Raw genomic sequence first — 27,568 nt, 5'->3', positions numbered from 1 at the left:
ATAATAATTTAAAATTTTATATATCACCCAATGCGTATAGGCAAATAATTGATCTAGAAATAAGAATCACTATATTTTTCAGGTAATTATTATATGTGATTACTCAATTTTATAAATATTTTTATAAAAATTATTAAATTTTAATTTTTTTCATAAAATTTACTAAATTTAAATTTAATTTTATAAAAATTATTATAATTAAAAATTAAAAATTTATTAATTATTTTATTAATTATTTTATAAATAAAATTATCTAACTAATTATTGTTGTGACGAAAAAATAAAAAAAATGATAAAATTATCTAACTAATTATTTTAATGTATTTTTTTAAATTAATAAAATAAAATAATTTTATTTATAAAATAATTAATAAATTAATTTAAATTTTTTTAATTTTTTATTATAATAATTTTTATACAATAAAAATAAAATAAAATAAATTTTATAAAAAATTAAAATTTAATAATTTTTATGAAATACTCAGGAAGCACATGATGGTTACTCCGTTCCAAACTACACAAGAACACGCAACCATGTCTTTCACCACCTTTTAAAAAAAAGAGACTTTATCCACATTACATTCTTTAAATATTAACATGTTCACACCTGATATTGCACGTGTCACCCCTTTTGCTCACCTAACTATGCTTCTCAGCCACGTTCCTTGCTAAACCTCATTTTCTCCAGTCTTTTTAATCTACTCTTAGTCTTTTAAAATGTTAAAATTTGGAAAATTAGGAAAAGGAAAAAAAATAGAAAAATCAATTTTCCTTCTCACGTTACCTGAACTATGGCACAAAGCTTGTTTCTTGGAATCAAAGGTGTAGAAAATAGAGGTAGATGATTAATGGGTAGTCTTTGATTTTTAATTTTTTCAAGAGATATTCATGATTTGTAGTTCAATACACTATGTATTTTCATTAAGAAAAGACCCACCAGCAATATAGGGTCTCTGTCCAGTCCATAGATTTTTTGTTGTTGTTATCATTTCTTATCAATACAAATGATTTTAGCATTTCTTTCTGCTAGCATGTTTTAATCAGTCTCAATCTCAAAAATTTAACTTAAATTTGTACTATTTTGATGAACAGTTGATGGCAGGATTGGAGTTGACCAAGAAATGCTACTGCCTTTGCTTGGTTTTCTTGCCTGTGAGTTTAAGTATATCAATGCTTTAATATACTTTATTTGCTTCCATTATCAGTTCCGTTTCTTATCTTGCTTGCTCCTCTCTCAAAGCCCATTTGAGCTTTCCTTCTGATACTGCTTGTTTTCGATGTTTTCTTCAAGAATTTTTTGTTCATCTTTCCATCCAATTTTCAGGTAAGTGAAGTTTACAGAAACATTTCTAATGTCGATAGATCTTTGAATTGGCAATTTGTACAGCCGAATTACAAATTGTCTTGGTCGTTGTTTCATATATGTGGTCTAGTTTTCTTGGTCCACTCAGAAACTTCCATATAATTATCTTTACCTTCTTCAATTTGACGACTTAAATAAGCCCACAGGAGCCAAATTTAATTATAAACTTAAAGATCTTATATATTCTCCAGTTTTGCCACTTCCCAACTTTCTTTTTGTTGCAAATTTCAGGAGCTGTTGATAAGATAGAGACACAGAAGTTTTGAGTCCTGAAATTTGGAAGAGTTCTTTAGCTAATGGGAGGGAAGAACTCGAAAGGGTCAAGTGGGAGGCATATTTCATCCTCATCATGGAATCAGTACGGATACCCGCAAGCAACACCATATCCATGCCCATCTCCTCAACAAAACCAATATTACACGCCTCAGCAACATCAGCCCTCTACTTCTTATAGTTATGAAGCAGGAGGGCCTCAGCCACAGAGGAGGTTGGATAGGAAGTACTCCAGGATTGCTGATGATTACAAAACATTGGATCAGGTTGGACAATGATTCTTCAGTATATTTGTAAATTGTGATTTATTTCTGTTTTATATGACCTTTTTATTCTTACCCTATATGCAATAAGACTGAAGGGCTCCAGTGACTAGGCTGTGCTGTGGTGGAAGGCCAAAGGTGAGGGATTGATATGAAGGCCTATGTGCTTAGTTCTTGGTTGGGATTAGACCATGATCTGCTGAGGGGTGGTGATGAGTATAGATATCGATGATGATAATGGTGGTGTTAAGTCTCTGAGCACGAGTATTGATATTTACTAAATCCCAAAACTTATGATATCTTATTGTTCTTTATAGTGCTCTAATTTCTCTCTACATATTCTTCAATAACTTTTTTATATTTATGGCTATTAGTAAGAATTTCCTGTTGTTTTATTGTGAATATTTTTTGATGGAAAAGTGCCTCTTTGTTAGATAATTTCAGTACTGAACTTGTGATGATAAATGATAGAGATCGTTAACTACAGGTTACTGCTGCTCTTGCTCAATCTGGCCTGGAGTCTTCTAATCTTATTGTTGGCATTGATTTCACAAAAAGCAATGAGTGGACAGGAGCAAGATCATTCAATCGACGAAGCTTGCATCACATTGGCAATGGACAAAATCCATATGAACAGGCAATATCAATTATTGGCAGAACTTTATCTGCATTCGATGAGGATAACTTAATTCCTTGTTTTGGTTTTGGAGATGGTAGGTTCGTCTGAAGCATTCTCTTGACTGTTCTATATCGAATTAAGATTTGGAATGTGGAGATCATATTTGTCTTGTGTATTTTGCAGCATCAACTCATGATCAAGATGTCTTCAGTTTCCATCAAGACGAAAGATTCTGTAATGGATTTGAGGAAGTGTTGACACGATACAGAGAAATTGTTCCCCAACTTAGACTTGCAGGTGTGGCTTCTATTTATTCCATTAGTCTATGTTAGAGCATTAATATTGTTCTACCAACTAGTTCTAAGTTCTAAAGCACGTATTTATATTTTTCTATGGAAGGACCGACATCTTTTGCACCCATCATTGACATGGCCATTACTATTGTTGAGCAAAGTGGTGGACAGTACCATGTTCTGTTGATAATTGCTGATGGGCAGGCAAGTCACCATCAAGTTGGACCTTGTTTGCATGATGGGCATAGTTTTTCTATATCCTTGGCTAGTCAATACATTATATTATATTATTCATACCTCAAAGTAACTACTAATCATGATAGGTAACAAGGAGCGTCGATACACAACATGGTCAACTCAGTCCACAGGAGAAAAAGACAATTGATGCAATTGTAAAAGCAAGGTAATCCAGGAAGATCCTAAAAAATTGAAAAACTGAAAAAGAGATTAAAAGCATTTTTTAAAACCTAATTGCTTGGATTTTCCAACCCACTTTCTCATATGCTTGTTTCCTTACAGTGAATACCCTTTATCAATAATTTTAGTTGGGGTCGGTGATGGACCTTGGGACATGATGAGAGAGTTTGATGATAATATCCCTGCTCGAGCCTTCGATAATTTTCAGGTAAGCAGCATTTCTGTGGTGTACTTGTCTATGTGTTTTAAGTTTCTCTTCACATATTCAGATATGATTGATTGAAACCATTGTTTTTCTTTGTTTTCTTAGTTTGTGAATTTCACAGAAATAATGTCAAAAAATGTGAATGAATCCAGAAAAGAGACAGAGTTTGCTCTTGCAGCATTGATGGAAATACCTGCTCAATACGGAGCAACCATTGAGCTTGGCATATTGGGGTAATTACAAAAGCCATAATGTGTAGGCCTTTTGCTAATAGATTTTTTCTGTCATCTAAAATTTTTCTAACTTCCATTGCTTATTACCATTGGCAAAGCAGTCAACGGTCAGGGAATGCTCCAGAGAGGGTTCCTCTGCCCCCACCTCTTCATGGACCATCTTCTTTCACCAACAGAGGAAAACCTTCACGCTCAAGCAGCTTTCAGCAACGTGTACCTTCATATTCTGGATATGATTCATCAGTACCTTCTTGCTCTGGATATGACTCACCAGTTTCTGGATATGATACCTCAGTCAACACGGCTCCATATTCAAGTTCTACTTATGATAATCAGGTGCAAAAACCAGTACTCAAAAGAAATTCAATTCGTTTTCATCAACTAGTTTTTCTATTGTCACATTTGCTTTTAAGTCTGCCTCTCTCTTGATGCATGAACAAAGACATCACTCTTTCTTTCAATGCTGGTGTCAACGTCATCGCCTGCACCACAAACTGTCATTTGGATTTCTTACCGCTAACCGTGCCTCTTCTTTTTTGTAAACTTGCAGGTTTGTCCCATTTGTCTTACTAATAGAAAGGACATGGCATTCGGTTGTGGGCATCAGGTAAACCATTTTCTTGTGTTGTTTTGCAGTGTCATCAAATCCATGACAAAATAACCATGCTGACACCCCTTTTTCAGACTTGTTGTGACTGTGGAGAAGACTTGGAATCATGCCCCATTTGTAGAAGCTCAATACAGACTAGAATCAGGCTCTATTAATCATCTTCAATGCACATCTCTGAGATTGGTCTGTGCCACCAGTGAGTTTGGTTCAGTGAAGCTAATTCAAATGCTCATTTTCCGAAGGCAGGAACAGGTTAGCTATTTGAGTACTGATGTTTCCCTCATTATTTTTCTTCAGAAAGCAGAAGCAGTAAATTTCTGCATGAGCTTCACCGAGAAGGAAACAGTTTTGGGATGCGAAGGAGTGTGGCTCATATCTTGGTAGATGTGTGTATTCCTTCGCGTGAGAGTAAATGGAAAATCAAGATGCAAGGGAAGTATTTAATTGTTGACTTGGTAAATATTTTCAACAAGAGTTTGATACTACGATGTCTTGCTGAATATGGTCCTTATTCTTCTTCAACGCTTCTGTTTCACTGTATGATTTTGGCAGAAGCTAGCTGTTGAAAGGCTATTTAGACTGTCGATAGGTTTGGTTTTAGAGCAGATAGATGAAAAAGGACTTGAGGTCTGCATTTATTGTTTCTTTTTAATTTTTTCTTTCTAGTCGTTGGTGGTAATGTTAGATCAACTTGTTTAATTGTGGGAATCTACACTAGTTTGGCTAAGGCTTGGAATTTCATCGTGAAGCTTGATGTGAATTGTATTGGATTTGATGTACACAGGCAATACTGAAGTCTTATTACTGAAAGATACACGCGGTTCTGTATTGCCTAGGAGAAATGTATATAAAGTGTTTGTTTCATTAATTTTCTTGTATGGAAGCTCTTAATTTGAAAATTTGTATTGGTTGGTCACTTTGAAGGGAAACCAGTTGTTCCTGTTGATATAACCTTACGGCAAGAGATTATTTTTATTTATTTTTTTTGCATTTCTGCTACTGACTATTTGCTTCATTCACAGGGATGTCTTTTATCAGTTTATATTGGATAAAGAAGTAACTAAATGCCCATTTGATGCTTTCTAGCAGTTACAAGAAAATTAATCTCAACATATTGTTGCATACATTTGGATGTTCTCAAGAAATTTGAACAATGTAGTGTTACAGGCAGGACAACAAAGGAGGGTGAAAAGCATAGGCTGGATTATCAAATGATTCTGGCTGTCCAGGCTCTCTCAGCAAGTACTAGTAGCACATCATTGACTCTAAAACTCGCAATGAAGGCAACGGATAATGCCCATACAACCTGACAAAATCTAGGGCTTAAAATAGCCAAGAATAGCACTTCGTTTCCCCCTTTTTTCTGATGACTAGCAAAAAGTAATATGATAATATCCCCCCGAGATGATACATTTAATCTTGTTCTGGCACCCCTACGCTGGATTTTCTGGTCAATAATAGTAGTAACCTCTACTTGGTTCCGAGTCGGGCACCATGACACTTGATAGCAATGAACTCTGCATGCTCCATCCTTCAGGCTCTTGAAGGAATCTATTGTCTTCTATGTAGGATTGAATCTCTATAATTATTGTTTTCAGCTCCTGATCCTCCCGTTCTCTCAATGCCTTCAGAAAGTCCTTGGAGATAATGTTCAGCATCTTCCTAAACTGGGATTTGTATTTTTTGAAGAGCACAAACCCTGCTGTCTGATGGAAACATAGATTTTCGTCAGCTCTGTGGATCCTTTAAAAATTATTGTACTGAGTACATCATGAATCTGTATCAACTTACTTGCAGGAATGCTTTCAATGCAACAGCAGTATATACGTTGGCAGGGAGAGTATTCAAGAACCTCGCAAGCCATGCCCAGCCTTCTTTTGGACCATGAGTGTTCTGGATACCCTGGATTTCTGTCTGCCAGAATAAGTGTTCTTTGTCAGCTACAAAGTAGACAAGACAAATAATAACTAATGAATGGAGTTAGACCATCAACATAATAGTACATGCTGCACAACCAACAGGGAAGCACTAGAGTTCTTTTTAACCATAATACAGATTAGCAACAAACCTGAACCAGAGCCCCATATAGTTTCATGTAGGATTCCAATCGTTTCAAATAATCTCTTGTGCTTTCAACCTTCCCATCTTGTTCTTGATATCCAATGGTTTTGTAGTAAGCCTCTTTTGATTCAAATGCTGACTGAAGGTTTAAAAGAATCATTAAGCATATATGCAAACAGCAGTAGCAGCAACAAAAACAACCAAAGAAATGCCACAAGCAAAGAAATGCCACAAGCAAACTTTGGTCTTTCATCCATGAGTAGACCAGTGGAGATTGGATATTAACCCTTTATTTTCCCTTTATAATTTCTTTGAGAATAATAAGTGGGAACAGAATGGTAAATAAACTATTTGTGGTTGCTAATAATAGCTAGCTTCACACATTTTTCTTGCTCTGTGCTTATGTGAGATTTGACCATATTAAAGAAGGATACCTAAAAAGCTACACAGGAAGAAATCAAGGCAAGATTCAAGTGCAAGCACATGATATTTAGCCAAGTCTAAGCTACCCAACTAAGCGAATATTACAATTAGGGCTGAGCACAATACGGTTCAAACCGAAAAACCGAACCGAACCGATTCAATTCGGTTCAATCGGTTCGGTTTTAAAAGTTAATCGGTTCGGTTCGATTTTAATTTATAAAAATTTCGGTTATTTCGGTTCGGTTCGGTTTTGAAAAGAAAAAAATCGGTTAAACCGAACCGAACCGAATAGTGATTTATATAGTCAAATCAAACTAAATCGAACCGAATCGATTTTTGAATTAATTTATTTTTATGAAAAATTTATGAATTATATTTAATTTTATATATATTAATTGTTTAATTTCATTGATTAATGGTTATTAGGTTCAAACCAAAGTTAAAATTAGACCAAGTATTAGACCTAAATTATCATTAATTAAATTAATAAAAAATCAAACCGATCGGTTTAAACCGAACCGAACCGAATTAAAACGGTTCGGTTCGATTCGGTTTTTCACTAACTTCGGTTCGGTTCGGTTTCTGAAATTGACGGTTCGATTTTGATAATTTAATTCGGTTCGGTTCGGTTCGGTTTAAACCGATTGCTCACCCCTAATTACAATCCATTGCAGAAAAAGGTAGGACAATAACAAAATGCCTCTCATGTCATATCCCTTCATTTCTCTATTTAAGCCATTAAAGTGGTTAAGAGAAAAACAAGATTACCAAGAAAGCATGGACAAAGAAATATGAAACCAAAAAAGAAAAGGAAATAGCTGTAAGTGCCATGCTAAAAGTTCATGGTTGTTCACGTGAAATGATAATTGCTTGGAGGAAAATTTACATAAAAATGTTAAAATTGGTGCAGGGTTTTAACATTCAGCTGTCCAATCACCATATGTCCAACATAAATACCCATCATTCAAACAGCATCCGAAATGCCAAAATTAGTACATTGGATAGGTCCTTTATGTAGATCATTTAGATATAATATCAATTTGATACTGCCCTAAGAAAAATGACATGCTGAAAAAAAAGTGAATTCGGGAGACTGTTCTTAGCATTTAGTACTGATAAATAGCATATGATAATTCTCTTATTGCCTTATGAGTGACAAGTACTGCAAGTGAAAATTGAAAACTTGACTTCAAATCATAGCCTAAGAGAAGAAACTGCTTCACCAGTTCCATTCTCCCTAGTATTGCCATTGTATGCAGTACAGAGAATTGAGCCATCTAGGGGCGTATATGGGTTGTTTTTGGTGTTTTGTGTGTATAATGCTAAACCAAAACGAGCTTCTCATCTACAATTTATTCAAAGCAAACCAACCATTCAAACATTGAAACAAAAATTTTTGAATTTAGTGAGTTTAAAAGTCAGTTACCTTCAAGTATACTACATGCTTGGGGACAGTATAGATGCAAGCTGAATGGAACTCAGCCAGAATAAGATCCATTGCATGTGGGAACTGATTCAAGAATCATTAATATATGTTAAAAATCAAAAGAATTCCAAGAGTTGGGGCAAAATCATTTCCTACCCTCCTAATAGCCTAAACACACATGTTATCATTTCAAAATCATATGCTACCACTGACTCAACAGAATCTACATACCACCATAGGCCTTGAGTAGTGCATCAAGCAAGTAAACCATAAATCTATGTCTCCTCCCCCAACACAAATAAATCTGATAGAAATATAGAGACAACAAAATGAAGAGGAGAAAAAACAGCTAATTAAACAAGCTGTACCTGTGAGGTAACAAGAACAATGACATGGCCACATGCAAAAGCAGCATTATCAGGAATTTCGCAGTGGGAAGCAACCTGTAAATATCAAAACTTGGAAAACATCAGTGTACCCTTGAGTTTTCATATCCTATGAGTATACAAGTTAGAAAACTACGTCATAATAGCTGTAACATGAGTGCATAAAACAATTAAAATGAAGAATAAATAATGTTTGAGCTATAAAGCATCCTAGAAGAATGGCATCTACCTTATTCAAAGCCTATTACTGATCAATGACGAACTTTTTACCTTAACACCTTGCTCTTCACCTCTCATTTGTAATGTTACAAACTTCTATTAGATATGATATTATTGATAGCTTATGGTTCAGGTTTATGCAAAAGAAGTGTTCCATTTATATTTTCCATTGTTTATGTACATATGTCAATCAAACTAATGACAAAGAAAAACAATGGCATCCAATTAATTTAAATTTTTAGTAGACTAAAGCATTAACATAGCAAAAGAGCACTCAATACTAGCCATATGGGTTAACCCAAGCACTCTAATCTCTCCATTATCCCAGTGAATCATATAAATTAACAATAAATAACAGTGGAAAAGGCATCATTTTTCTGGACTAATCAAGTTTACCTTCTTTGCAAATGCTGCAATGCTAATTGACAGAGGGCATGAAGGATTCTTGAAAATTTTAATAAGTTCACTTGATTTTGTTCTGCAAAGGTGAATTGAAAAAGTTAAGCTAAGAAAATGCATATAAATTGAATTAAATGAGTATGAGAATTCCAAACAAAAGGAATATCAACCAAACAAGAAATACCTAATATTCTCTTGTGTCCCCCTTATTTGTCTTATCAACCTAGCGATATGCCTTTCACTGTTGCTGAAATCCTAACCAAATATTACACCAAGTCAGAACATCAAATAAAAAACATATATTAATATATGATGATCAATTTCACATAATTAGAAAGCAATGCATTAGCTGAAGCACAACTGAAAATCCCAGAAAACAATAATCACATCAACATGTTCAAAGTAATGAAAATAGTAATATAAGATCCTCAATTTCACATAATCAGAAAGTAATGCATTAGCTGAAACACAACTGGAAGTCCAAGGGCACAGTAATCACATCAACACGTTCAAAGTACTTAAGAAATACTCTAATAGAAAGGTCAAGAAAGACTGAACAAAATATTGGTCCTAACACTCTGCATTATAAGTCTAGAACTATGATATCAAATACAACTACCATAGATTAAATAATTCAAAATCACAGCTAATGAGTTGCAGTGAAGTATCCACAATTACAATCATTATTTTCTAATAAAGACAAATGAAGAAGAACGTTCAAATCATAACATTACAAGTGCAAGCTATACCATATTAGAGCTCAATTTCAGAGATTGGTTCTCTTCCTCCAACTTTTTAAGTTTATGTAGTCTTCCCTGCTCCAGATTCAAAGCACTTTCTGCAGCTCTCAAAATGTCAGCTGCCATAAAAATGGCCAATTCAAAAGTCAGATGAGGGCAAAACCTTAATAAAAGAAAAAATAAAAAAGTGTGTAAGACATATTAACAGGCAAAAACATGAAATGAAAGGACCACAGACTGTGAACCAGATCCATAAACATGCAAAATGATGATGAAGAATAGCCTATAAAACATAAAAGGTTAAAGTCTATGAAAACAAGGAAGAGCAGATTGTAATAGAGGGTATTGAAGAGGATAGAAAATGGTTTTTTTTTTTACCAACTTCCAAATTATGCACATTCTTGAGTTGTGAGAACAGAGAAAGGAATGAAATCAGATTATGATGTACAAGCAACTATATTAATTCACTCACTACAAATCATTACTTGATAATAAATCTTGGGTTCAACTTGACAAACCAGAGCTCAAGGGAATAAATCTACCGGTCATGACCAGGAAACTAGTGAAAGATAAATAGAATGGGCAAAAATTAAAATAGAAAGAGCAAATAGATTTTTCTATTTCAAGAAGATATTCCTAAAGAAATTAACAGTACCAAAAGCATAGCAACTCAAGACACAAATTTGAACACAAAGGTGTAACATCAGAGATTCAGAAAGCATAACAAATTTGAGTTTTGTGTGGAAATCAGGAAAGAAAAACAGAACAAGGAATACCTGTTGGTTCTGATTTACGAGTTCCATTGGATGCAGGTCCCTGCTTATGAAGATTCTGATTTGCTGAACTAACATTTACTTGTTGTCTGGCAGCATCTCCTTGTGGGACTAAAGCAGCTACCCTTTTTGATGCTTCAGCAGCTTCCTTCCGGGCAGCTTCCTGCACTGTTTTCCTCTCTGCTTCTAGAGCAACCATTTTTGCTTCCTCAGCTTTATGTTTAGCCTGAATTAAAAAATGTGATTAGTCCACTTTTCCACTAATAAATAGTATCTTCTCTTAACTCCTGATATGCATATTATAACCACATTATAAAGTATCACATGTACATACATTAAATGACATGACAACCATACGCTTGCAATTACAACATTTGGATTATTTCCTGATATATGTATATACCTCTGCCTCTGCTTTAGCTCTCTCTTGACGTATTCTTTCTTCTTGCAAAGCCTTTTCCTTTCTCTTAGCCTCTTCATGAGCTGCATCACTTCTTATTCTCCTTTCTTCTATTTGTGATTTGAGTTCATGATCTCGCTGGATTGCAGTTAAGTGATTATCTAGTGCTTCAGCACTAGAGTTTTATGAAAAAAATGTCACCATCTATTTTCAGGATTCTCAATAGCTCATTTAGAGCAGCAAGCAGTTTTCTTAATAGCTCATTTGGAGCGGCAAGCAGTTTTCTTAATAGATTTTTTAGAGTAGCAAGCAGTTTTCTTCTTTTGTGAGTGTAAGATTATGTTGCATTGAGAATAAAGAAAGCCAAATAAATGAATAAAGACGATGAATCTTACATTTTACGCTGATATTGGGTATCAAATTTTCGGTCTGATTCCTTTCTTGCCTCTATATACTTCTCAACTCGTTTGAATGCTGAATCATACTTTCCACTGTCCCTCATTAACTCCATCTCTAAAGTTGAGATTTGGTTTCTAATATCCTCCTGTTAGTCAAGCAATTTATCACTGTTATACATACAAACCAGAGAAGCTTGGAAAATCATAAATGCAAGGGCTTCTCTATTAACATTTGCCAACCTGAAAAGTTCAATGATGGTCAGGGCCTAGTTCAACATAATAATCACAAAATGAACCCTATTTATAAAGGGCCACACACAAAAGATTGACAGTTAAATGAAATCCACACACCTTAACTCCAAGCTCAGGGCTTAGCTCAAATAGGGCACCTTCCACTAACCCTACTTCATCCATTAAATAGGATTGGCCATCAAGAGCTATCTGGGAATCAAAGTCATCACTAACACTGAAAACAAAACAAATACACATAAAATACTTGTTACATTGCAAATAAAGGTAACAAACAACAGTACTAGTAAATGCAGTCCAATTTGGCAATACCTAACATAAATATCATCACAATTGAACCGTGTCACCGCTACCGAACTTGGACCATGATCCTCTTCAGCTTCACTTTCTGAATCCTCCATCTCATCATCAGAAATACGCATTATAAACGCCACTGGACTCCTCTCCACACTCTTCCTATTTGAAAAGCCCCTAAATGAACACGATAACAATATATTTAGCAATTCCAAGAACAAAATAATAATAATAATAATAATAATAATAATAATAATAATAATAATAATAACAATAACAATAATAAAACCCTTGAGAGGTAAGAGAAATGGGATACCGATATTGGGTTTTATCGAAGGAGACATCAAGCTTCTTTTCAAGTAACTCAAGCTCTGATAACACAGCGTTAAAACTCCAATCAGGCTCAGGGTCTGCCGCAATCTCAAGAACTTTTGGTGGACAGGGAATTTCCAATTTAAAAGCTCCCCTAAAAGAGTTAAACAGAGTTAGATCCAAATAGATTTCAAATTAAAGCTACGAAATTTAGAGAAAAGCTAAACATAAAAAAATTGAACTCACATAGCTTCGGAAGAAATTCAAAACCCGTCAAATTGAAGTCGAAGTCGTTGCAACAGCGCAAAATTTCCCTAAAGTTTGAGTTAACGGCACCAGAAAAGATTAAATCATCACTGTAGTCTCCATTAAAGCCCAAAGCTTTCCCTCTGCACTACCCAGAACCTCTCTCTACTGATGAAAGAAAAGCTCAAAAGAAACGACCCAAGAGAGATGTCTCCACAACTTGTAGAAAAATGGCAGAGCACTTAGGGGTCAGCATCTGACCCGGATGGAATTGATTTTTTAAGTAATTGAATTATTAATTGACTTTTAAAATATTAATTAATTTAAATTAAAATTTTAAAATTAATTAAAATTAAAAATATTCAATTGATTATAATTATAATTGAATTAATAAAAAAATAAAATATATATTTTATATTATTAATTATTTAATAAAATATTAACAAAAATATATTTTTATTTTTATTTATAAAAAATAATAAACATAATTTAATATTAATAAAATAATAATTATAAATTAAATATTATTATAAAATTATAAAAATAATAATTATAAATAATATAATATTAATAAAATTATAATTAATATATTGATTAATTATAATTCAATTATTTTGATTAGTTTAATTATTAAATTAAAAATAATTGAATCAATAATAAAAAATTAAAATTTTTTATATCAATAACTAAAAATTAAATCTAATTAAATTTATTTTTATTAAAATAAATAAATTTTAATAATGCGCACCTCTAGCAACACAAAACCCACCTTTTATATATATATATATATATATATATATATATATATATATATATATATATGAAAATGCAAAACGTACAGTTGTAAATACTACATTCCATTCCATGTTATGGATTTCGCCCCGTTCTTTTTTTTTCTGAATAAAAATTAATTTTAATAATAACATTTTTTTATTAAATATATTACAATTAAAAATTTATTTGATAGTATTATTAGTATTAATTAAAAAATGAATTTAATGTGTTTGAATTATTAAAATAATAAAATAATTTTAATATACTATTTTTTTGAACCTGAGTTTCATCGGTCCGGTTTCAGTATTGGGCCAATTCAGAACGGGCGCAGCGGGTCTGATTTAAACAAAAGAGAAAGAACGTTTCGGGCCGTTGGATGTTGTGAATCACAAGCTTTTAACATATTGGGCTTGTATTCACACAAAAGGGCTTGGCACCCCCCTTTTTATAAAGGAAATTTGAATTTTAATCCAAAATCATGTGTGAAATGATCATTTTTTTAAAACAAATTTTATTTAAAAAAACACATAAACCAATAAAAATATTATTAAAATATAAACAGTCACCTTCACAATTTGTTTAATTGAAATTTAGTTATTCATTTAATTTTTTTTAATTATATTTTCTACCACGTTTGAAGATAATTTTTATATATTATATTAAATTTATATTTAAAAAATATAGTATTCATATTAGGCTTAAAAAATTCATCAAGTCAATTTAAAAATAAGTAGTCAAGTGTTTAATAAAATTACTTAAAAAGTTACTTTTTAAATAGTTTAAGTATTTACTTAATAAATTAAAAAATAACTTAATTTATTAAAATAATGTAATATTTTATTTAATTAAAACATAATTTTAGAATGAATTGAGTGGCTTCTAAGCAAAATTAAACACACTCTTACAAATAATAATTTTGAAACATTGGCATGCAACTCTTTAGGGTGAAAAAAAAGTCAAAAGCAAAAATAGAAGTGCATTGGCTTGTAAGTTTGTCAAGTTCATGACTCAAGACAAATGCAATGGAAAGGATCTCTTAGGCCTAAAGTTCTTTTCTTTTTTTTGGGGTGTAATGGCAAAGTTTTATACTCTTCTTATCAAATATTATCTATTACTTGGTGTGTTTCCAACTACAACAGATTGTATGCAGCTCATTCTCATTATTTAATTAATTTCAAAATTTTATAATTTTAAAATTAAAATATATTAGTTAAATTTCATCATTATAATAAAATCTTGATAAATAATTTGAGAATTAAAAAAAATAAATTTAAAAAATAATATTTTAAGGAATAATTAATTATAGACAATGACATCAAACTTTCCATTTTTCTTAATGCTAACCCACTTCCCATTCGATATAAAATTAATCAAACGATAATAAACTATTCAATATGTTATATCCAAAATCCTGTAATATTACATGATAATTCTTATATGATAATTCTTTTGGATAACTCAATTCAACTCAATCAAATTTTTCTCTTAAAAATTTAAAATTAATTATATAAATTCTTTTCCTCTACTATAAAAAAAAAAAAAACCCCTTCATGAATCTTAACTACTCAATTTGTTGCAACTCTCTTTATTTTTTTTAATTATTAAAATTTAAAATTTTAAAATAAAATTAGTCTAGTACTATTTCTTTCTTTGATTTGCAATTGCCTTTAATTTTTAAACACTATTTCGCCTATTGCTTTTATCTTATATAGGACCCACAACTATTTATGATTAATCTTAGTTTAATATTTAATTTATTATTATCATTTAAAAGGTACCTTCCCTCGAATATAAATGGAGACTTTGAGCTCCACTTCTGCAGATTGCAAGACCTAACAACAACCCAACACAATCATGGGGAAGCTCTCTTTCTTCTCTGTTCTCTCCATCCTTTCCCTCTCCATAACCTTATCGACAGTGACACCACCAAAACAAGCCGCTGCTCTGCCTCTTTCCACCAGTTCACGGTGGATCGTGGACGAGAACGGCAAAAGAGTGAAGCTAGCATGCGTGAACTGGGTGTCACATCTAGAGGTAGTGGTGGCTGAGGGGCTGAGCAAGCAACCCATGGATGAGATTGCCAAGAAGATTGTGTCCATGGGATTCAATTGTGTGAGACTCACTTGGCCAATTTTCTTGGTCACTAATGATACTTATGCTTCTCTCACCGTCAGACAATCCTTTCAAGGCTTTGGTTTGCTTGAATCCATTTCTGGCATCCAGGCTAATAATCCCTCCATTATTGATCTTCCCCTCATCAAGGCTTACCAGGTAATTAATTAGATTACAAATGTCAAGTTTATTAGCAATAAATACAACAAAAAAGATCTCAAATTTCTGTGGTCTTGCTTGCTAGGAATCCACATTGAAAGAAGGGAATATATATATATATATATATATATATATATTAGTGGTTGATTTGTAACAACAAATTGACTTGTAACTCAATCACTTACATATTAAAATAATTAGTATAAATTAATACCTAATTTGCTAAGCAGTCAATCAATTAGTTTGACACAGTAAGGCCTAGAATAAGGTTTTAAATCATTCGCATTCTATTAAAATAAAATGTAAATAAAAACAAGTTGATTATATTTTAATAAAATTTAACTTTAATTAAAGTTTATTTTTAAAATATAACAATCTTAAAAATAATTTGGTGTCACTATATTAAAATTCATTAATTGATACTTTGCTCTTTAATAAAACAAACTCTTTGATAAAAAGAAAACATCTACATGCAACCTAGCTAATTAGTGTAATACCAGTTTTGAAACAGAGTCTTCTTTTATTAATTTTTTTTAATAATGAGCTTTAGAGAGAGACTCTATTTAGGGCCGAGAGGTTTCAAGTATGAGTTTCATTTGGAGTGAAATTTTTTTAAAAGAAAAAGAAAGCCTAAGTGTTAAAGTAAAATTATATATATATCTTTTTTATTTTTTTCAGGCAGTGGTGTCTAGCCTTGGGGTCCATAATGTGATGGTGATACTAGACAATCACATAAGCAAGCCTGGTTGGTGTTGCAGTAACTTCGACGGCAATGGCTTCTTTGGTGACACTTACTTTAACCCAGATCAATGGATTAAGGGCTTAACCCAAATGGCTACCATTTTTAATGGTGTCCCTAATGTGGTTGGCATGAGCCTTAGGAATGAGCTTCGAGGCCAGAAACAGAATGTAAATGATTGGTACAGGTAAATGCCCTTTGAAGTTTGAAGGTTAAAAACTAACTCAAAATTCGGCTTTTAATAAGATTTAAAGCTCTCATTAGAAGATTTCAAACTAAGAATTGTTTAATTTTGGTATATTATTTCTTAAAGTTTAAATTTTACAAGACAGGTACATGGAGAAAGGAGCTGAAGCAGTGCATTCAGCTAACCCAGATATCCTTGTTATTCTATCTGGCCTGAATTACGACAAAGATTTGTCATTCCTGCTTAACCGTCCAGTGAATTTGACGTTCTCTGGAAAAATAGTAGTTGAGGTACATTGGTATGCGTTTTCAGATGGGCAGGCATGGAAAAATGGGAACTCTAACCAAGTGTGTGGAAGAGTAGTGAGTAATATGATGAGGGTATCAGGGTTTTTGTTAGTCCAAGGTTGGCCATTGTTTGTGAGTGAGTTTGGAGTGGATCAAAGAGGTACAAATGTGAATGATAATAGGTACTTGGGTTGCTTCCTAGGTGTGGCAGCTGAACTTGACTTGGATTGGGCTTTGTGGACACTAGCTGGGAGTTATTATCTCAGGGAAGGTGTGATTGGTTCAAATGAGTTTTATGGGGTGTTGAATTGGAATTGGTGTGACATTCGGAATTCAAGCTTCTTGCAACAAATATCTGCCCTCCAATCTCCTTTTCAAGGTATATTGTTGCAAAAATGATTAGAGGGACAGAATCATGCTTTCATTCCTACACCAGTGTGAATTTTGCATAGGACGTGGGTTTCATATATGGAGTTTGAGAATATTAGGACAGGCTTCAATCCTGCATAATTATCTTTCAAGTTTGTAACATCTGGCTAGCTCTCCACTAATTGGTACTTTATCCCATCCTAAAAAATGTATCTTATAAGTAAAGACATAAGATTGTGTTTATGTTAATGCAGGACCAGGTCTGTCAGACACTAATCTACATAAAGTGATTTTCCACCCATCAACGGGTCTTTGTGTCCAAAGAAAATCAATGATAGAGCCATTGAGGTTAGGCCCTTGCAATGATTCTGACGCATGGAGATACACACCCCAGAAGACGTTATCCATCAAGGGGACATATTTCTGCTTACAAGCAGATGAGTTGGGCAAACCAGCAAAACTTGGAGTAATTTGCACAGACAGTAATTCAAAATGGGATATCATCTCAGATTCTAAAATGCATCTTTCGTCTAAGATTGCCAATGGCACAGCCATTTGCCTAGATGTAGACTCCAACAACACCATTGTTATAAATACTTGCAAGTGTTTGAGTAGAGATAACAATTGCGACCCAGGAAGCCAATGGTTCAAATTGGTGAACAGTACAAGAAGCTCAACCATGGCAAAACCCACTATTCGAATGAGTTCAATCTTAGACCTGGAGCCCCCAGTAATGGATTTATTATGGAAGTTTTAGGGCTCAGCATAACAGAAGCACTCAATGGAGCAACTTGACAAGGAAGTAAACATTTGAACAGTACAAAATATTCATCATTATGTGCACAGATATTTAAAAGCAACATAAAAGGTAATCAGTGGCAACTTGTATTTATCATGTGTACGTCCCAAAGGAACATTTCAATGGCTAAAGCATGAAATTCAGGCTTGAAGAAATAAAGGAGGTTTAGGGGTATTCCATAGCCCAAACAACAGATTATTTGAAGAAGACAGTCTTATCACAGTCACACACAAATGATAAAACAGCAGATTTCATTTTGAATTTCTTTTCCTGGATTTACACTTCAGTGAGATCATCATTTCCTATATAATATTTTCCTTTTTATTTCCATATTAGTTTTGGAATGAAAGAGAACAGCAAAATAATCTCCTCTCATATTCTGACAGGCCACATGTCTAACTTTCAATAACTTGATGCATGTCCACATAATATAACAATGTTAAGATTCAGATATCACATATTAAAGCAAGAAGTGAAACATACTGATTCATGTTGCAGAATACTGATCAACCACAGGATTTATTCTCCCATTGCTGGCATCCAACATTTCTTTCAAAGAAGCAATCTTTGCCACTAGGACCTCTGCAACTGCAATTATGATAGGATTAGGACATCAAAATTTTCAGGGTAACAGCAACAATTTGCAAGTAGGTGGTTAATTAGTCCTTGTTAATAGAATTCCATTTGCAATATAGACATAACAAAATTAGTTTAGGATTAAGGCTTAGTTGTTTTCGTTATGAAATTCAGATTACCATAATTGTCCTAAAAGATTTTGCACCATCTCCCTCATTGCTTTCATTATACAAAATCAAATAACACATTAATAGAACAATTAAATTTAAAATTCTCCTATAAACACCAAAGATCACAGGTGCTTTCTGTTATCTGCATAAAGCAGTTCTGCATAAAGCATTTCATAGACACTCACTAATAAACAAAACATTGTTATTAGCCCTAAAATCAGATGTTAAAATCTAATTGCACAAAGTCTTAGTTTCGAATAAAAACCAGCAAGGAACAAGCTTTCGCTCATTCCTTCTATACAAATATAAAACTGAATCCACCGGAAGGACCTGAAAGTTGAAGTTAATGAACCAAAATTAACTAAAAATAAATAAATAAACAAACAAATGCTGGCAGTTTTAAAGCAAACTTACACAAGATTTTGGACTCTTTTCTTTCCCTGACTTTTCGTCAGCTCTCAGAGCTACCAAACAGAAAATAGAATTCAAAATGCTTTAAGACCACCTGAGAAATGGGTGACCACCGAGCTAAGAAGAGGAAATTTCAAGTCTGAGAAACATAATTCATGCACGCACACAAGGGACAAGGTGCAGATGCGGGGCGATGAAACCTTCACAAGGAGGGGAGTGAGTCTCCCCGTGTTATTGAGAATGAGATCTATTTATTTTTTAACTCAAAGTTGAAAAAACATGTGCCATTGCCTCTAAATTGATTCGCATTATTGTCGGAGCATATGTTAAATTTTTTTAAAAATATATTAATTAGAAAGTATTAATATTAAAAAATTATTTAAATTTATTAATTATAAATATATTAAAATAATAAAATTGTTTTTTAAATTATTTTTTTAATAACATCTAAAATAATATAAAAAATAATTTTGCTCTGCTTAAGAAATAACACAAATATATATATATATATATATATATATATATATATATATATATATATATATATATATATATATATATTTTTTTTTTTTTTTTTTTTTTTGTTGAGAGGTAAAGACAATTTATAAATGGATGCCATAATTCGAGATATTTTTTAATTATATATATATATATTTTAAATTTACTTTTATAAAATAATATGAATTTATTTTTATATTTTATTTTTAAATGCACGATTTTATTTAACTTGATTTAAAAATAATTAAATTAATTTTAATTAGTAAAAGTAATTTTTTAGCATAAAATTCAAATTAAAAATAAATATAAAATATATTTTATATAATAAATACTAAAATATTCATTTAGTATATATAATAAATATAAAATATATTTTTTAAAATATAAAATTTAAATCAATAAACTATTTTATTAATTAAACATAACTTTAAATATTATATTATTAGCCTTTTCAAATTCAATTTTACACTAAATCATAAAGGTTGTGTTATATTAAAAAAAAATTAAAAATTTTAAAACATGGCTATAATTGTAAATTTACATAAATATTTGGACTTTTTCATGCTAATTAATTAGTCTAATTACATAAATCTAACAGATATTAAAGGAATCTCATTTTTTTTAACTAAATTTTAATTGAAATGTAAATTTCAAATCTCACAATTTGATAAAATATTTACAATATTACTAAATACACTAATGTGTCTTTTCTTTTTTAATCGTACGAAGATTTTTTTTTTTTTTCTAATTGTATATCACACACTGATATTATAATAAAATTTGTCTGAATTCAATTACTTACAAAGCTAATATATTCTTTTTATTATAAGATATAAAAAATAAAATTTTGATAAATAATTTGAGAATTAAAAATTAAATTTAAAATATACTATTGCTATTTAAAATAATTTGGAAATAAAATTAAATCAAGAATTATACTCTCAATGTTCCATAAAGATATATTTATTTTCTTTTTTATTTATACTAAATTATATGTCATTTTCTTTTTTAGAATGATAGCTTATTTATTAACTCCTAATATTCTCATATTTAATATGTATTAAAAAGATAAAATTTATTAGTTCTAATAATACTTAATACCATCTAATCATTGGCTTAGAAACATAATTAAATCTTAATTTAATATTTAATTTAAATATTAATATGGCTTTTAGGCAAGGATGACATGCAAAATTTAAAGCCACATTCTAAGACAGTGTAGGAATTGAGGTCATACTCGGTAACAAATTTTAAAGTAATGTGGTGTTAGTCAAAATATTATTTATCTTATTTATACTGTTTGGTGAAATAGTATTTATATTAGTATATTGTATTTAGAGGTTAAAAGAGTGATTTATAAAAAGTTACCCCTCTTATTTATATTGTTCGGTGGTATAATATTTATACTAATATTTAAATATTGAATGAGTAATTTATAAAAAGTTACATTTTTAGCTAGAGATTGATAGAGCATTTTAACTAAGCTGAACTAGATGATACTACTATTTTTATATTTAACAACTAATATAAATATATAGCTGCTAATAGTTAGTAGAAGAACTAATATTGCTAAATAGGATCTAAGAAATAATCCAGATATTTAATTTATAATTAAAAAATGTAAATGGTAAGTTTTACTTCATTTGGTATGTTAATGCTCATATCTAGGGGTGTGCAAATGGTCGGTTCAGTTCAGTTCGGAACTGAACTGAACCGATAAAATCGAAAACTGAAAATAAAAAATCTTAAAAACCAAATCAAATTGATTATTAAGAGAAAACAGAACCGAATCAAACCGATAAATGTCAGTTTGATTGGTTTTAAACCGATTAAATCGAATTTTATAAAATTTCATATTTTCACTATTAAATCTCAATAACAAAAATATAAAAAAAAACTTAGAAATCAAAAATAAAAAATCTTAGGATTTCATTGATATACATATATATAAAATTTTGGTTCGGTTCGGTTTTTTTTCATTTTTTATGAAAATAATCTAACCGAACCGATTAATCGAAATTATCAAAATTTAAAAACCAAACTGAATCGATTGAACTTTAAAACTAAACTGAATTGACTCGGTTCGGTTCAGTTTAATTTTTCAATTTAAACCGAAATCTGCTCACTCCTACTCGTATCCCTGGAACAAATCATTATCATTTAAATCTTCCTTTCCCTCGAATTTGAGTTCTACATATTGCAAGAACAAACAAAAACCCAACACAACCATGGGGAAGCTCTCTTTCTTCTCAATTCTTTCCATCCTCTCCCTCTCTATAACCTTGTTTACAGTGACAACATCCAAGCGAGCCACTGCTCTGCCTCTTTCTACCAGCTCACGGTGGATCGTGGATGAGAACGGCCATAGAATGAAGCTAGCATGCGTGAACTGGGCGTAGTGGTGGCTGAGGGGCTGAGCAAGCAATCCATGGACGAGATTGCCAAGAAGATTGTGTCCACGGGATTCAATTGTGTGAGACTCACTTGGCCCCTTTTCTTGGTCACAAATGATACTTATGCTTCTCTCACCGTCAGACAATCCTTTCAAGGCCTTGGTTTGCTTGAATCCATTTCTTGTATCCAGGCAAATAATCCCTCCATCATTGATCTTCCCCTCATCAAGGCTTATCAGGTAATTAATTGGACTAAAAATTTTCTAGTTTATTAACTTCACTAAACTTGAATTCAAGATTTCATAACTCGACTCAGTCCCACCAAATTAAAATTCATTAATTAACAATTTGCTTTTATAATTTTGTTTCTAGCCTTGGGGACAATAATGTGATGGTAATACTAGACAATCACTTAAGCAAGCCTGGTTGGTGTTGCAGTAACTTCGATGACAATGGCTTTTTTGGCGACACTTACTTTAACCCAGATCAATGGATTAAGGGCTTAACCCAAATGGCTACCATTTTTAATGGTTTCCCTAATGTGGTTGGCATGAGCCTTAGGAATGAGCTTCGAGGCCAGAAACAGAACGTAAATGCTTGGTACAGGTAGTAAGCCTTTGCCTTTGAAGGTTAAAAACTAACTCAAAATTTGGCTTTTAATAAGATTCAAAGCTCTAATTAGAAGATTTCAAAGCTAAGACTTGTATAATTTTGGTATATTATTTCTTAATGTTTGAATTTTACAAGACAGGTACATGGAAAAAGGAGCTGAAGCAGTGCATTCAGCAAACCCAGATGTCCTTGTTATTCTGTCTGGCCTGAGTTACGGCACAGACTTGTCATTCCTGCGCAACAGTCCTGTGAACTAGACATTCACTGGGAAAGTGGTATTTGAGGTGCGTTGGTATGTGGTTTCAGATGGGCAGGCATGGAAAAATGGGAATCCTAACCAATTGTGTGGAAGAGTGATGAGTAATATGACGAGGGTATCATGGTTTTTGTTAGACCAAGGTTGGCCATTGTTTGTGAGCGAGTTTGGACTGGATCAAAGAGGTACAAATGTGAATGATAATAGGTACTTGGGTTGCTTCCTAGTTGTAGAAGCTGAACTTGACTTGGATTGGGCTCTAAGGACACTAGTCGGAATTTATTATCTTAGGGGAGGTGTGTTAGTGTTTGATGAGGTCTATGGGGTGTTGAATTGGAATTGGTGTGACATTCGAATTCAAGCTTCTTGCAACAAATATCTGTCCTCCAATCTCCTTTTCAAGGTATATTGTTGCACTTATAATATAGGGACAGTATCATGCTTTGATTCTTACGCTAGTGTGAGTTCTGCATAAGAAATGCGGATTTTGTGAAATTTTGATAGGAAAAAATGTTGAAAATTATTGCCATTGTTGAGCTCGAGTTGCCTCTTTCAAAATAGTTTAAGCTAATTATGCTTGACTTTCCCTTACTTATATTATTTTTTAACTTCTTATAACTTTTTAACGCGGGACTTCAACACTCCCCCTTAAATGCTATTAAACTGAACTCAAATTTTTGATTTAAAATAGTTGTCACTTGAATTACATACAGTGACCCCTCTAAAATTTGGTCCCTTCTTCTTTTTTTGGCTTGGTTTTAAAGTCTAGTTCATTTTATTAACCCATGGATCCACTTGGATCTTATTCATTGCGGTACTGTTTATCATAGTCCTGGATTATGGCCTATTCTGATACCATGTGAAATTTTGACCCAAAAAGCATTGAAGACTGTTAATGTGTTTTGATTATTGAGTTTGAAATTGTCTCTATCAAAATAACTTAAGCCAATTAAGATTGGCTCTCCCTTATGTTATCTTTTAACTTCTTACAGCTTTTTAATGTGATACTCTAACAGGTATCGCATATGCTTCAATCCTGCATAATTATCTTTCTAAGTTTGTGAGCTCTCTACTAGTTGATGTATATCCTACCCTAAAACATGTATCTTGTAAGTAAAGAGTTAAGATTGTGTTTATTTTAATGCGGGACCAGGCTTGTCAAGTACTAATCCACATAAAGTGATTTTCCACCCATCAACGGGTCTATGTGTCCTAAGAAAATCAATTATAAAGCCGTCGAGGTTGGGCCCTTGCATTGATTCTGAAGGTTGGAGATACACATCCCAGAAGACTTTATCCATTAAAGGGTCATCGTTTTGCTCACAGGCAGATGAGTTGGGCAAACCAGTCAAGCTTGGAGTAATTTGCACAGACAGCAATTCAAAATGGCATATCATCTCAGATTCTAAATTGCATCTTTCGTCTAAGATTACCAATGGCACGGCCATTTGCCTAGATATAGACTCCAACAACACCATTGTTACAAATATTTGCAAGTCTTTGAGTAAAAAGGATACTTGGGACCCAGAAAGCCAATGGCTCAAATTGGTGAACAAAGTTCAACCATGGCAAAACCCTCTAGGCGAATGAGTTCAATCCTGTATTTGGGGTCCCCAATAAATAATTTCTTATGGAAGTTTTTGGGCGTAGCTATGTTATTTGCATTCGGGAATGGGTATTGGAAATAGACACATGTCCATATGTTAGGCTCGTAAGGCATAAGTGCTCGAATACTTTATATAAATAAATAAAATAAATTATATAATAATAACTATCGTCTTTGATGTTAAAAAAATAATAATTTTTGACTAGATAGATTAATATCTTTATTAAATATTAGTTAATATGATAATTTTTTAATATAAAATATATATTGTTTAAAATTTAACAGAATAATATAATTTTAAATAGTTAAAATTATGAAATTTATATTTTCTAATAGTTCTATTTTTTTTTATAAGTTAATTGTTTCAAAATCAATATTAACAGCCACTTGAGACATTAAAACAGAGAAAAAAAAACTCAAAAGTCCTGTAACACATTAAAAGTGCATGAAAAATTACACTATGAAATTATTATATTTATAATTATAAAACTCACTATAATTAATAATTATAATAAAATTATTATACATTTATTAGTTTTATCAAATAAAATTCTTCAATATGTTTGTCAAAATTATTTTTTTAAAAAAATTATTTTTATTAAATAAGTGATTTTATTTTATTATTTTAATTTTATTAAAATTTATTAAATTTAATTTTAATTTTTTTTAAAATACACTTTAATTAATATATTTTCAAAAGTATTTTTTCGACGGAAGCTGCATTGCCAAACAGAGCTTACATAAAAGGCTTAAGTTAATATGCAACAGTGTTAAAGCTGTTGTACAGCAGTTCAAAATCGTTGCCAGCAAATTAAGAAAAAATGTTACAATTTAAGTCGGTACTGTTAGGGTTTGGGTTATGGAATTTTTGTCACGCGGATTCGGCTTATACCGAACACATGGAGACATCTCTGAGATCTGGAGGAGATTCCAGAGCTCTGAGAATAATTCCCTCTCAATTCTGAAACTCGCTTGCAGGTGACTTCGTCTTCTTGCTGTGCTTCTTTTAGATTTTCTTCTGATTCACCTACACGTTATTGATTAAATGTTTGATTTTGAGGTTTAGCATCTAATTCACTTTATTATTAGTGCAATGATAGAAGCTTATTATAATTGTAGGCAAAAATTTTTTGATATTTGTCCATGTGTTTCTTGCAGACTGTATTTTTCATTTTGATGTTGTGATTCCTCTAACTCCCTTCATGTCCAACTTCCTTCTATATGAGTAATCATTTCAGAGACAGAGAGAGAGAGAGAGAGAGAGAGAGAGAGAGAGAGAGAGAGAATATGTGCACTTGTTAATGGCCAGATGATCCTTGGAAGTGAAGCGGATGGATTTGATGGTTTGTGCAATTAGTTGGTTTAGTCCAAAAATTAGAATAATTAAAGTAGTTAAATTTAGAAACAAAAATGAAAAATGATCAAGTTATCTAATTAATGATAATGTTAGTCTTGAAATGTCACGAAATCTAATGACTTGCAACTGATTTTACATAGCTCCATTCTCAGAGTTTAAATGATAAAAAGTCTTTTAATTAGACATATAGTTTAAATGGATAAAATGATGTTATTGGACATATACAATTTGTCTTTTAATTATACAATTGTATATCTCCAAGGATTGAAGAGACACAAGATTCTGCATCTGACTTGGCAGACATCTAAAATTCTCAAAGCTATAAATTCTAAAATTGATAAGAGTTGGGATATATAAAAGTTGGCATTTTTAAGAGTTGCTTGCTCAGGGTGGTGATAAGGTTGACAGCAAAACAGTTAAGGAAATCCCTTGCTATGTTTCTGTCCAAAGTAGTGAGGCCACTGAATACTTTGTTAAGAGTCTTAAAATCAAAGAATGTATCCTGACTTGATGGACCAGGCTGAAACTTTTTATTTTGGTCTGATTTGGTTTTGCTATCATTAACTTGTTCAACTATCCTTGTTTCAGCAATGGATAATGTTTTGTTACTAGCTCACATAAGATTTAAGATAATTCATCCTCCTTTTGCATTTCTTATGGCTTGGGCCTTAAGGTAATTAATAATTCTCTATCACCTAAAAAGACACATATTTGTTGGATAGTGAATTTGTTATAACAGGTACGCAAATCTAAGGTACACACACAAATCGCACAATCACATAGTATAGAAAAAAGAAGAAGAATAATACAGGATTTGATTTAACATGGCTCAACCATAAGGTCTACGTCCATGGGCAAGACAAGAGAAAAAGTTTCACTGTGATGAAAAGAGCAAGATACAATCACTCAGAACTCTCAAACCCTAACCCTAGTATGTTTCCCGAATATCTCACAACTCTACCGCAAAGAGCAGAATATTACAATATATCGGCCCGTGCCTTCGGCTACCACTACTGATCTCACTTTTTATCCCAATTGGGTTGCAACCCTAAACTTTTGGTTGGATCACAATTCGGGTTCATGAAAACGTATCCAAAAATTCAAGCTGCAAAAAAATAACAGAATTTGATTTTCATCATGGGTTTTTATGCAGGCTTGAGAAGGTCAACTTGAGGAAATTGCATAGCCAGGCAAAGACATTGGGGACTCTAGTGACAGTGGTAGGATACCATGATGATGCCATTAAGGGTGCTTTTATGATTGGAGTTGGTCTAATTTCATCATCCTTCAGGTAATTAATGAATAGTTACATATATCCTTCTTTTAATCACATTACATTTAATGGTTTTACGAAATTAATTATTATCCCTTTAAATTCAATATTTTCTGATTATTTAATGATTGGTTTATAGGCTATAAAACTGAAAACATACCCTGTTGAGCTCTCCTTAACAGCTTTAATATGCTTGATGGCCACCATTGAAGGCTCCATATTTGCTGTTATAGTGGAAAGGGGAAATCGGGCCTGGTCTATAAACTTTGATTCTAGGTCTATAAACAAGTTGCGATAGGATTATAATGATTGTTGACTAATTTTATTATTTTAATTTTATTATTTTAAATGCATTTATTCTGTTATTAGATGGCAGTAGGTTGTAACT

General features: G+C 32.1%; 3 protein-coding genes, 1 long non-coding RNA gene and 1 pseudogene across 7 annotated transcripts; 3 read left to right on the top strand and 2 right to left on the bottom strand.

The window, feature by feature from the left end:
* The first annotated feature begins 685 nt into the window (after nucleotides 1-685).
* Nucleotides 686-5,144, top strand: LOC110644836 (E3 ubiquitin-protein ligase RGLG2). Of its 2 annotated transcripts, XM_058128922.1 has the most exons (13): nucleotides 686-837; nucleotides 1,093-1,324; nucleotides 1,595-1,902; nucleotides 2,387-2,612; nucleotides 2,702-2,815; nucleotides 2,918-3,015; nucleotides 3,135-3,214; nucleotides 3,331-3,436; nucleotides 3,539-3,666; nucleotides 3,768-4,002; nucleotides 4,217-4,273; nucleotides 4,351-4,459; nucleotides 4,574-5,144. In XM_058128922.1, the coding sequence occupies exons 3-12, from the start codon at nucleotides 1,660-1,662 to the stop codon at nucleotides 4,429-4,431; spliced, it is 1,368 nt and encodes a 455-aa protein (XP_057984905.1). In that variant the 5' UTR covers nucleotides 686-837; nucleotides 1,093-1,324; nucleotides 1,595-1,659; the 3' UTR covers nucleotides 4,432-4,459; nucleotides 4,574-5,144. The 2 variants fall into 2 exon arrangements, with proteins under 2 accessions (XP_057984905.1, XP_021653487.1); XM_021797795.2 differs by having other exon boundaries at nucleotides 1,093-1,152; nucleotides 4,351-5,144.
* Nucleotides 5,145-5,376: 232 nt separating this feature from the next.
* LOC110644834 (mRNA export factor GLE1) lies at nucleotides 5,377-12,867 on the bottom strand. Of its 3 annotated transcripts, none has more exons than XM_021797791.2 (15): nucleotides 12,603-12,867; nucleotides 12,361-12,510; nucleotides 12,063-12,221; nucleotides 11,853-11,967; nucleotides 11,499-11,647; nucleotides 11,107-11,278; nucleotides 10,707-10,929; nucleotides 9,940-10,049; nucleotides 9,375-9,445; nucleotides 9,188-9,269; nucleotides 8,555-8,629; nucleotides 8,187-8,270; nucleotides 6,345-6,476; nucleotides 6,068-6,190; nucleotides 5,377-5,982 (listed from the first exon to the last, which is right to left on the bottom strand). In XM_021797791.2, coding segments are annotated over exons 1-15 (1,902 nt in total). In that variant the 5' UTR covers nucleotides 12,605-12,867; the 3' UTR covers nucleotides 5,377-5,727. The 3 variants fall into 3 exon arrangements, 2 of the variants coding, with proteins under 2 accessions (XP_021653483.1, XP_021653484.1); XR_002492906.2 differs by having other exon boundaries at nucleotides 5,834-5,982; nucleotides 6,068-6,216; nucleotides 12,603-12,821; XM_021797792.2 differs by lacking the exon at nucleotides 8,187-8,270 and having other exon boundaries at nucleotides 12,603-12,821.
* Nucleotides 12,868-15,159: 2,292 nt separating this feature from the next.
* LOC110644839 (glycosyl hydrolase 5 family protein) lies at nucleotides 15,160-18,289 on the top strand. The gene is made up of 4 exons (XM_021797800.2): nucleotides 15,160-15,647; nucleotides 16,326-16,573; nucleotides 16,719-17,239; nucleotides 17,484-18,289. The coding sequence occupies exons 1-4, from the start codon at nucleotides 15,231-15,233 to the stop codon at nucleotides 17,984-17,986; spliced, it is 1,689 nt and encodes a 562-aa protein (XP_021653492.2). The 5' UTR covers nucleotides 15,160-15,230; the 3' UTR covers nucleotides 17,987-18,289.
* A 135-nt stretch (nucleotides 18,290-18,424) lies between these two features.
* On the bottom strand, nucleotides 18,425-19,431 carry LOC110644840 (uncharacterized). Its single transcript, XR_002492907.2, has 2 exons — nucleotides 19,189-19,431; nucleotides 18,425-18,616 (listed from the first exon to the last, which is right to left on the bottom strand). It is a non-coding gene; the product is annotated as an uncharacterized LOC110644840 (long non-coding RNA).
* Nucleotides 19,432-21,911: 2,480 nt separating this feature from the next.
* Nucleotides 21,912-24,679, top strand: LOC110644831 (glycosyl hydrolase 5 family protein-like; annotated as a pseudogene).
* Nucleotides 24,680-27,568: the final 2,889 nt, after the last annotated feature.

This window comes from Hevea brasiliensis, chromosome 10 (assembly GCF_030052815.1).
Source record: "Hevea brasiliensis isolate MT/VB/25A 57/8 chromosome 10, ASM3005281v1, whole genome shotgun sequence".
In the NCBI taxonomy this organism is placed as follows: Eukaryota; Viridiplantae; Streptophyta; class Magnoliopsida; order Malpighiales; family Euphorbiaceae; genus Hevea; species Hevea brasiliensis.
The sequence above is the reverse complement of the archived record's forward strand: the minus strand, read 5'-3'. Positions and strand labels throughout refer to the sequence as shown.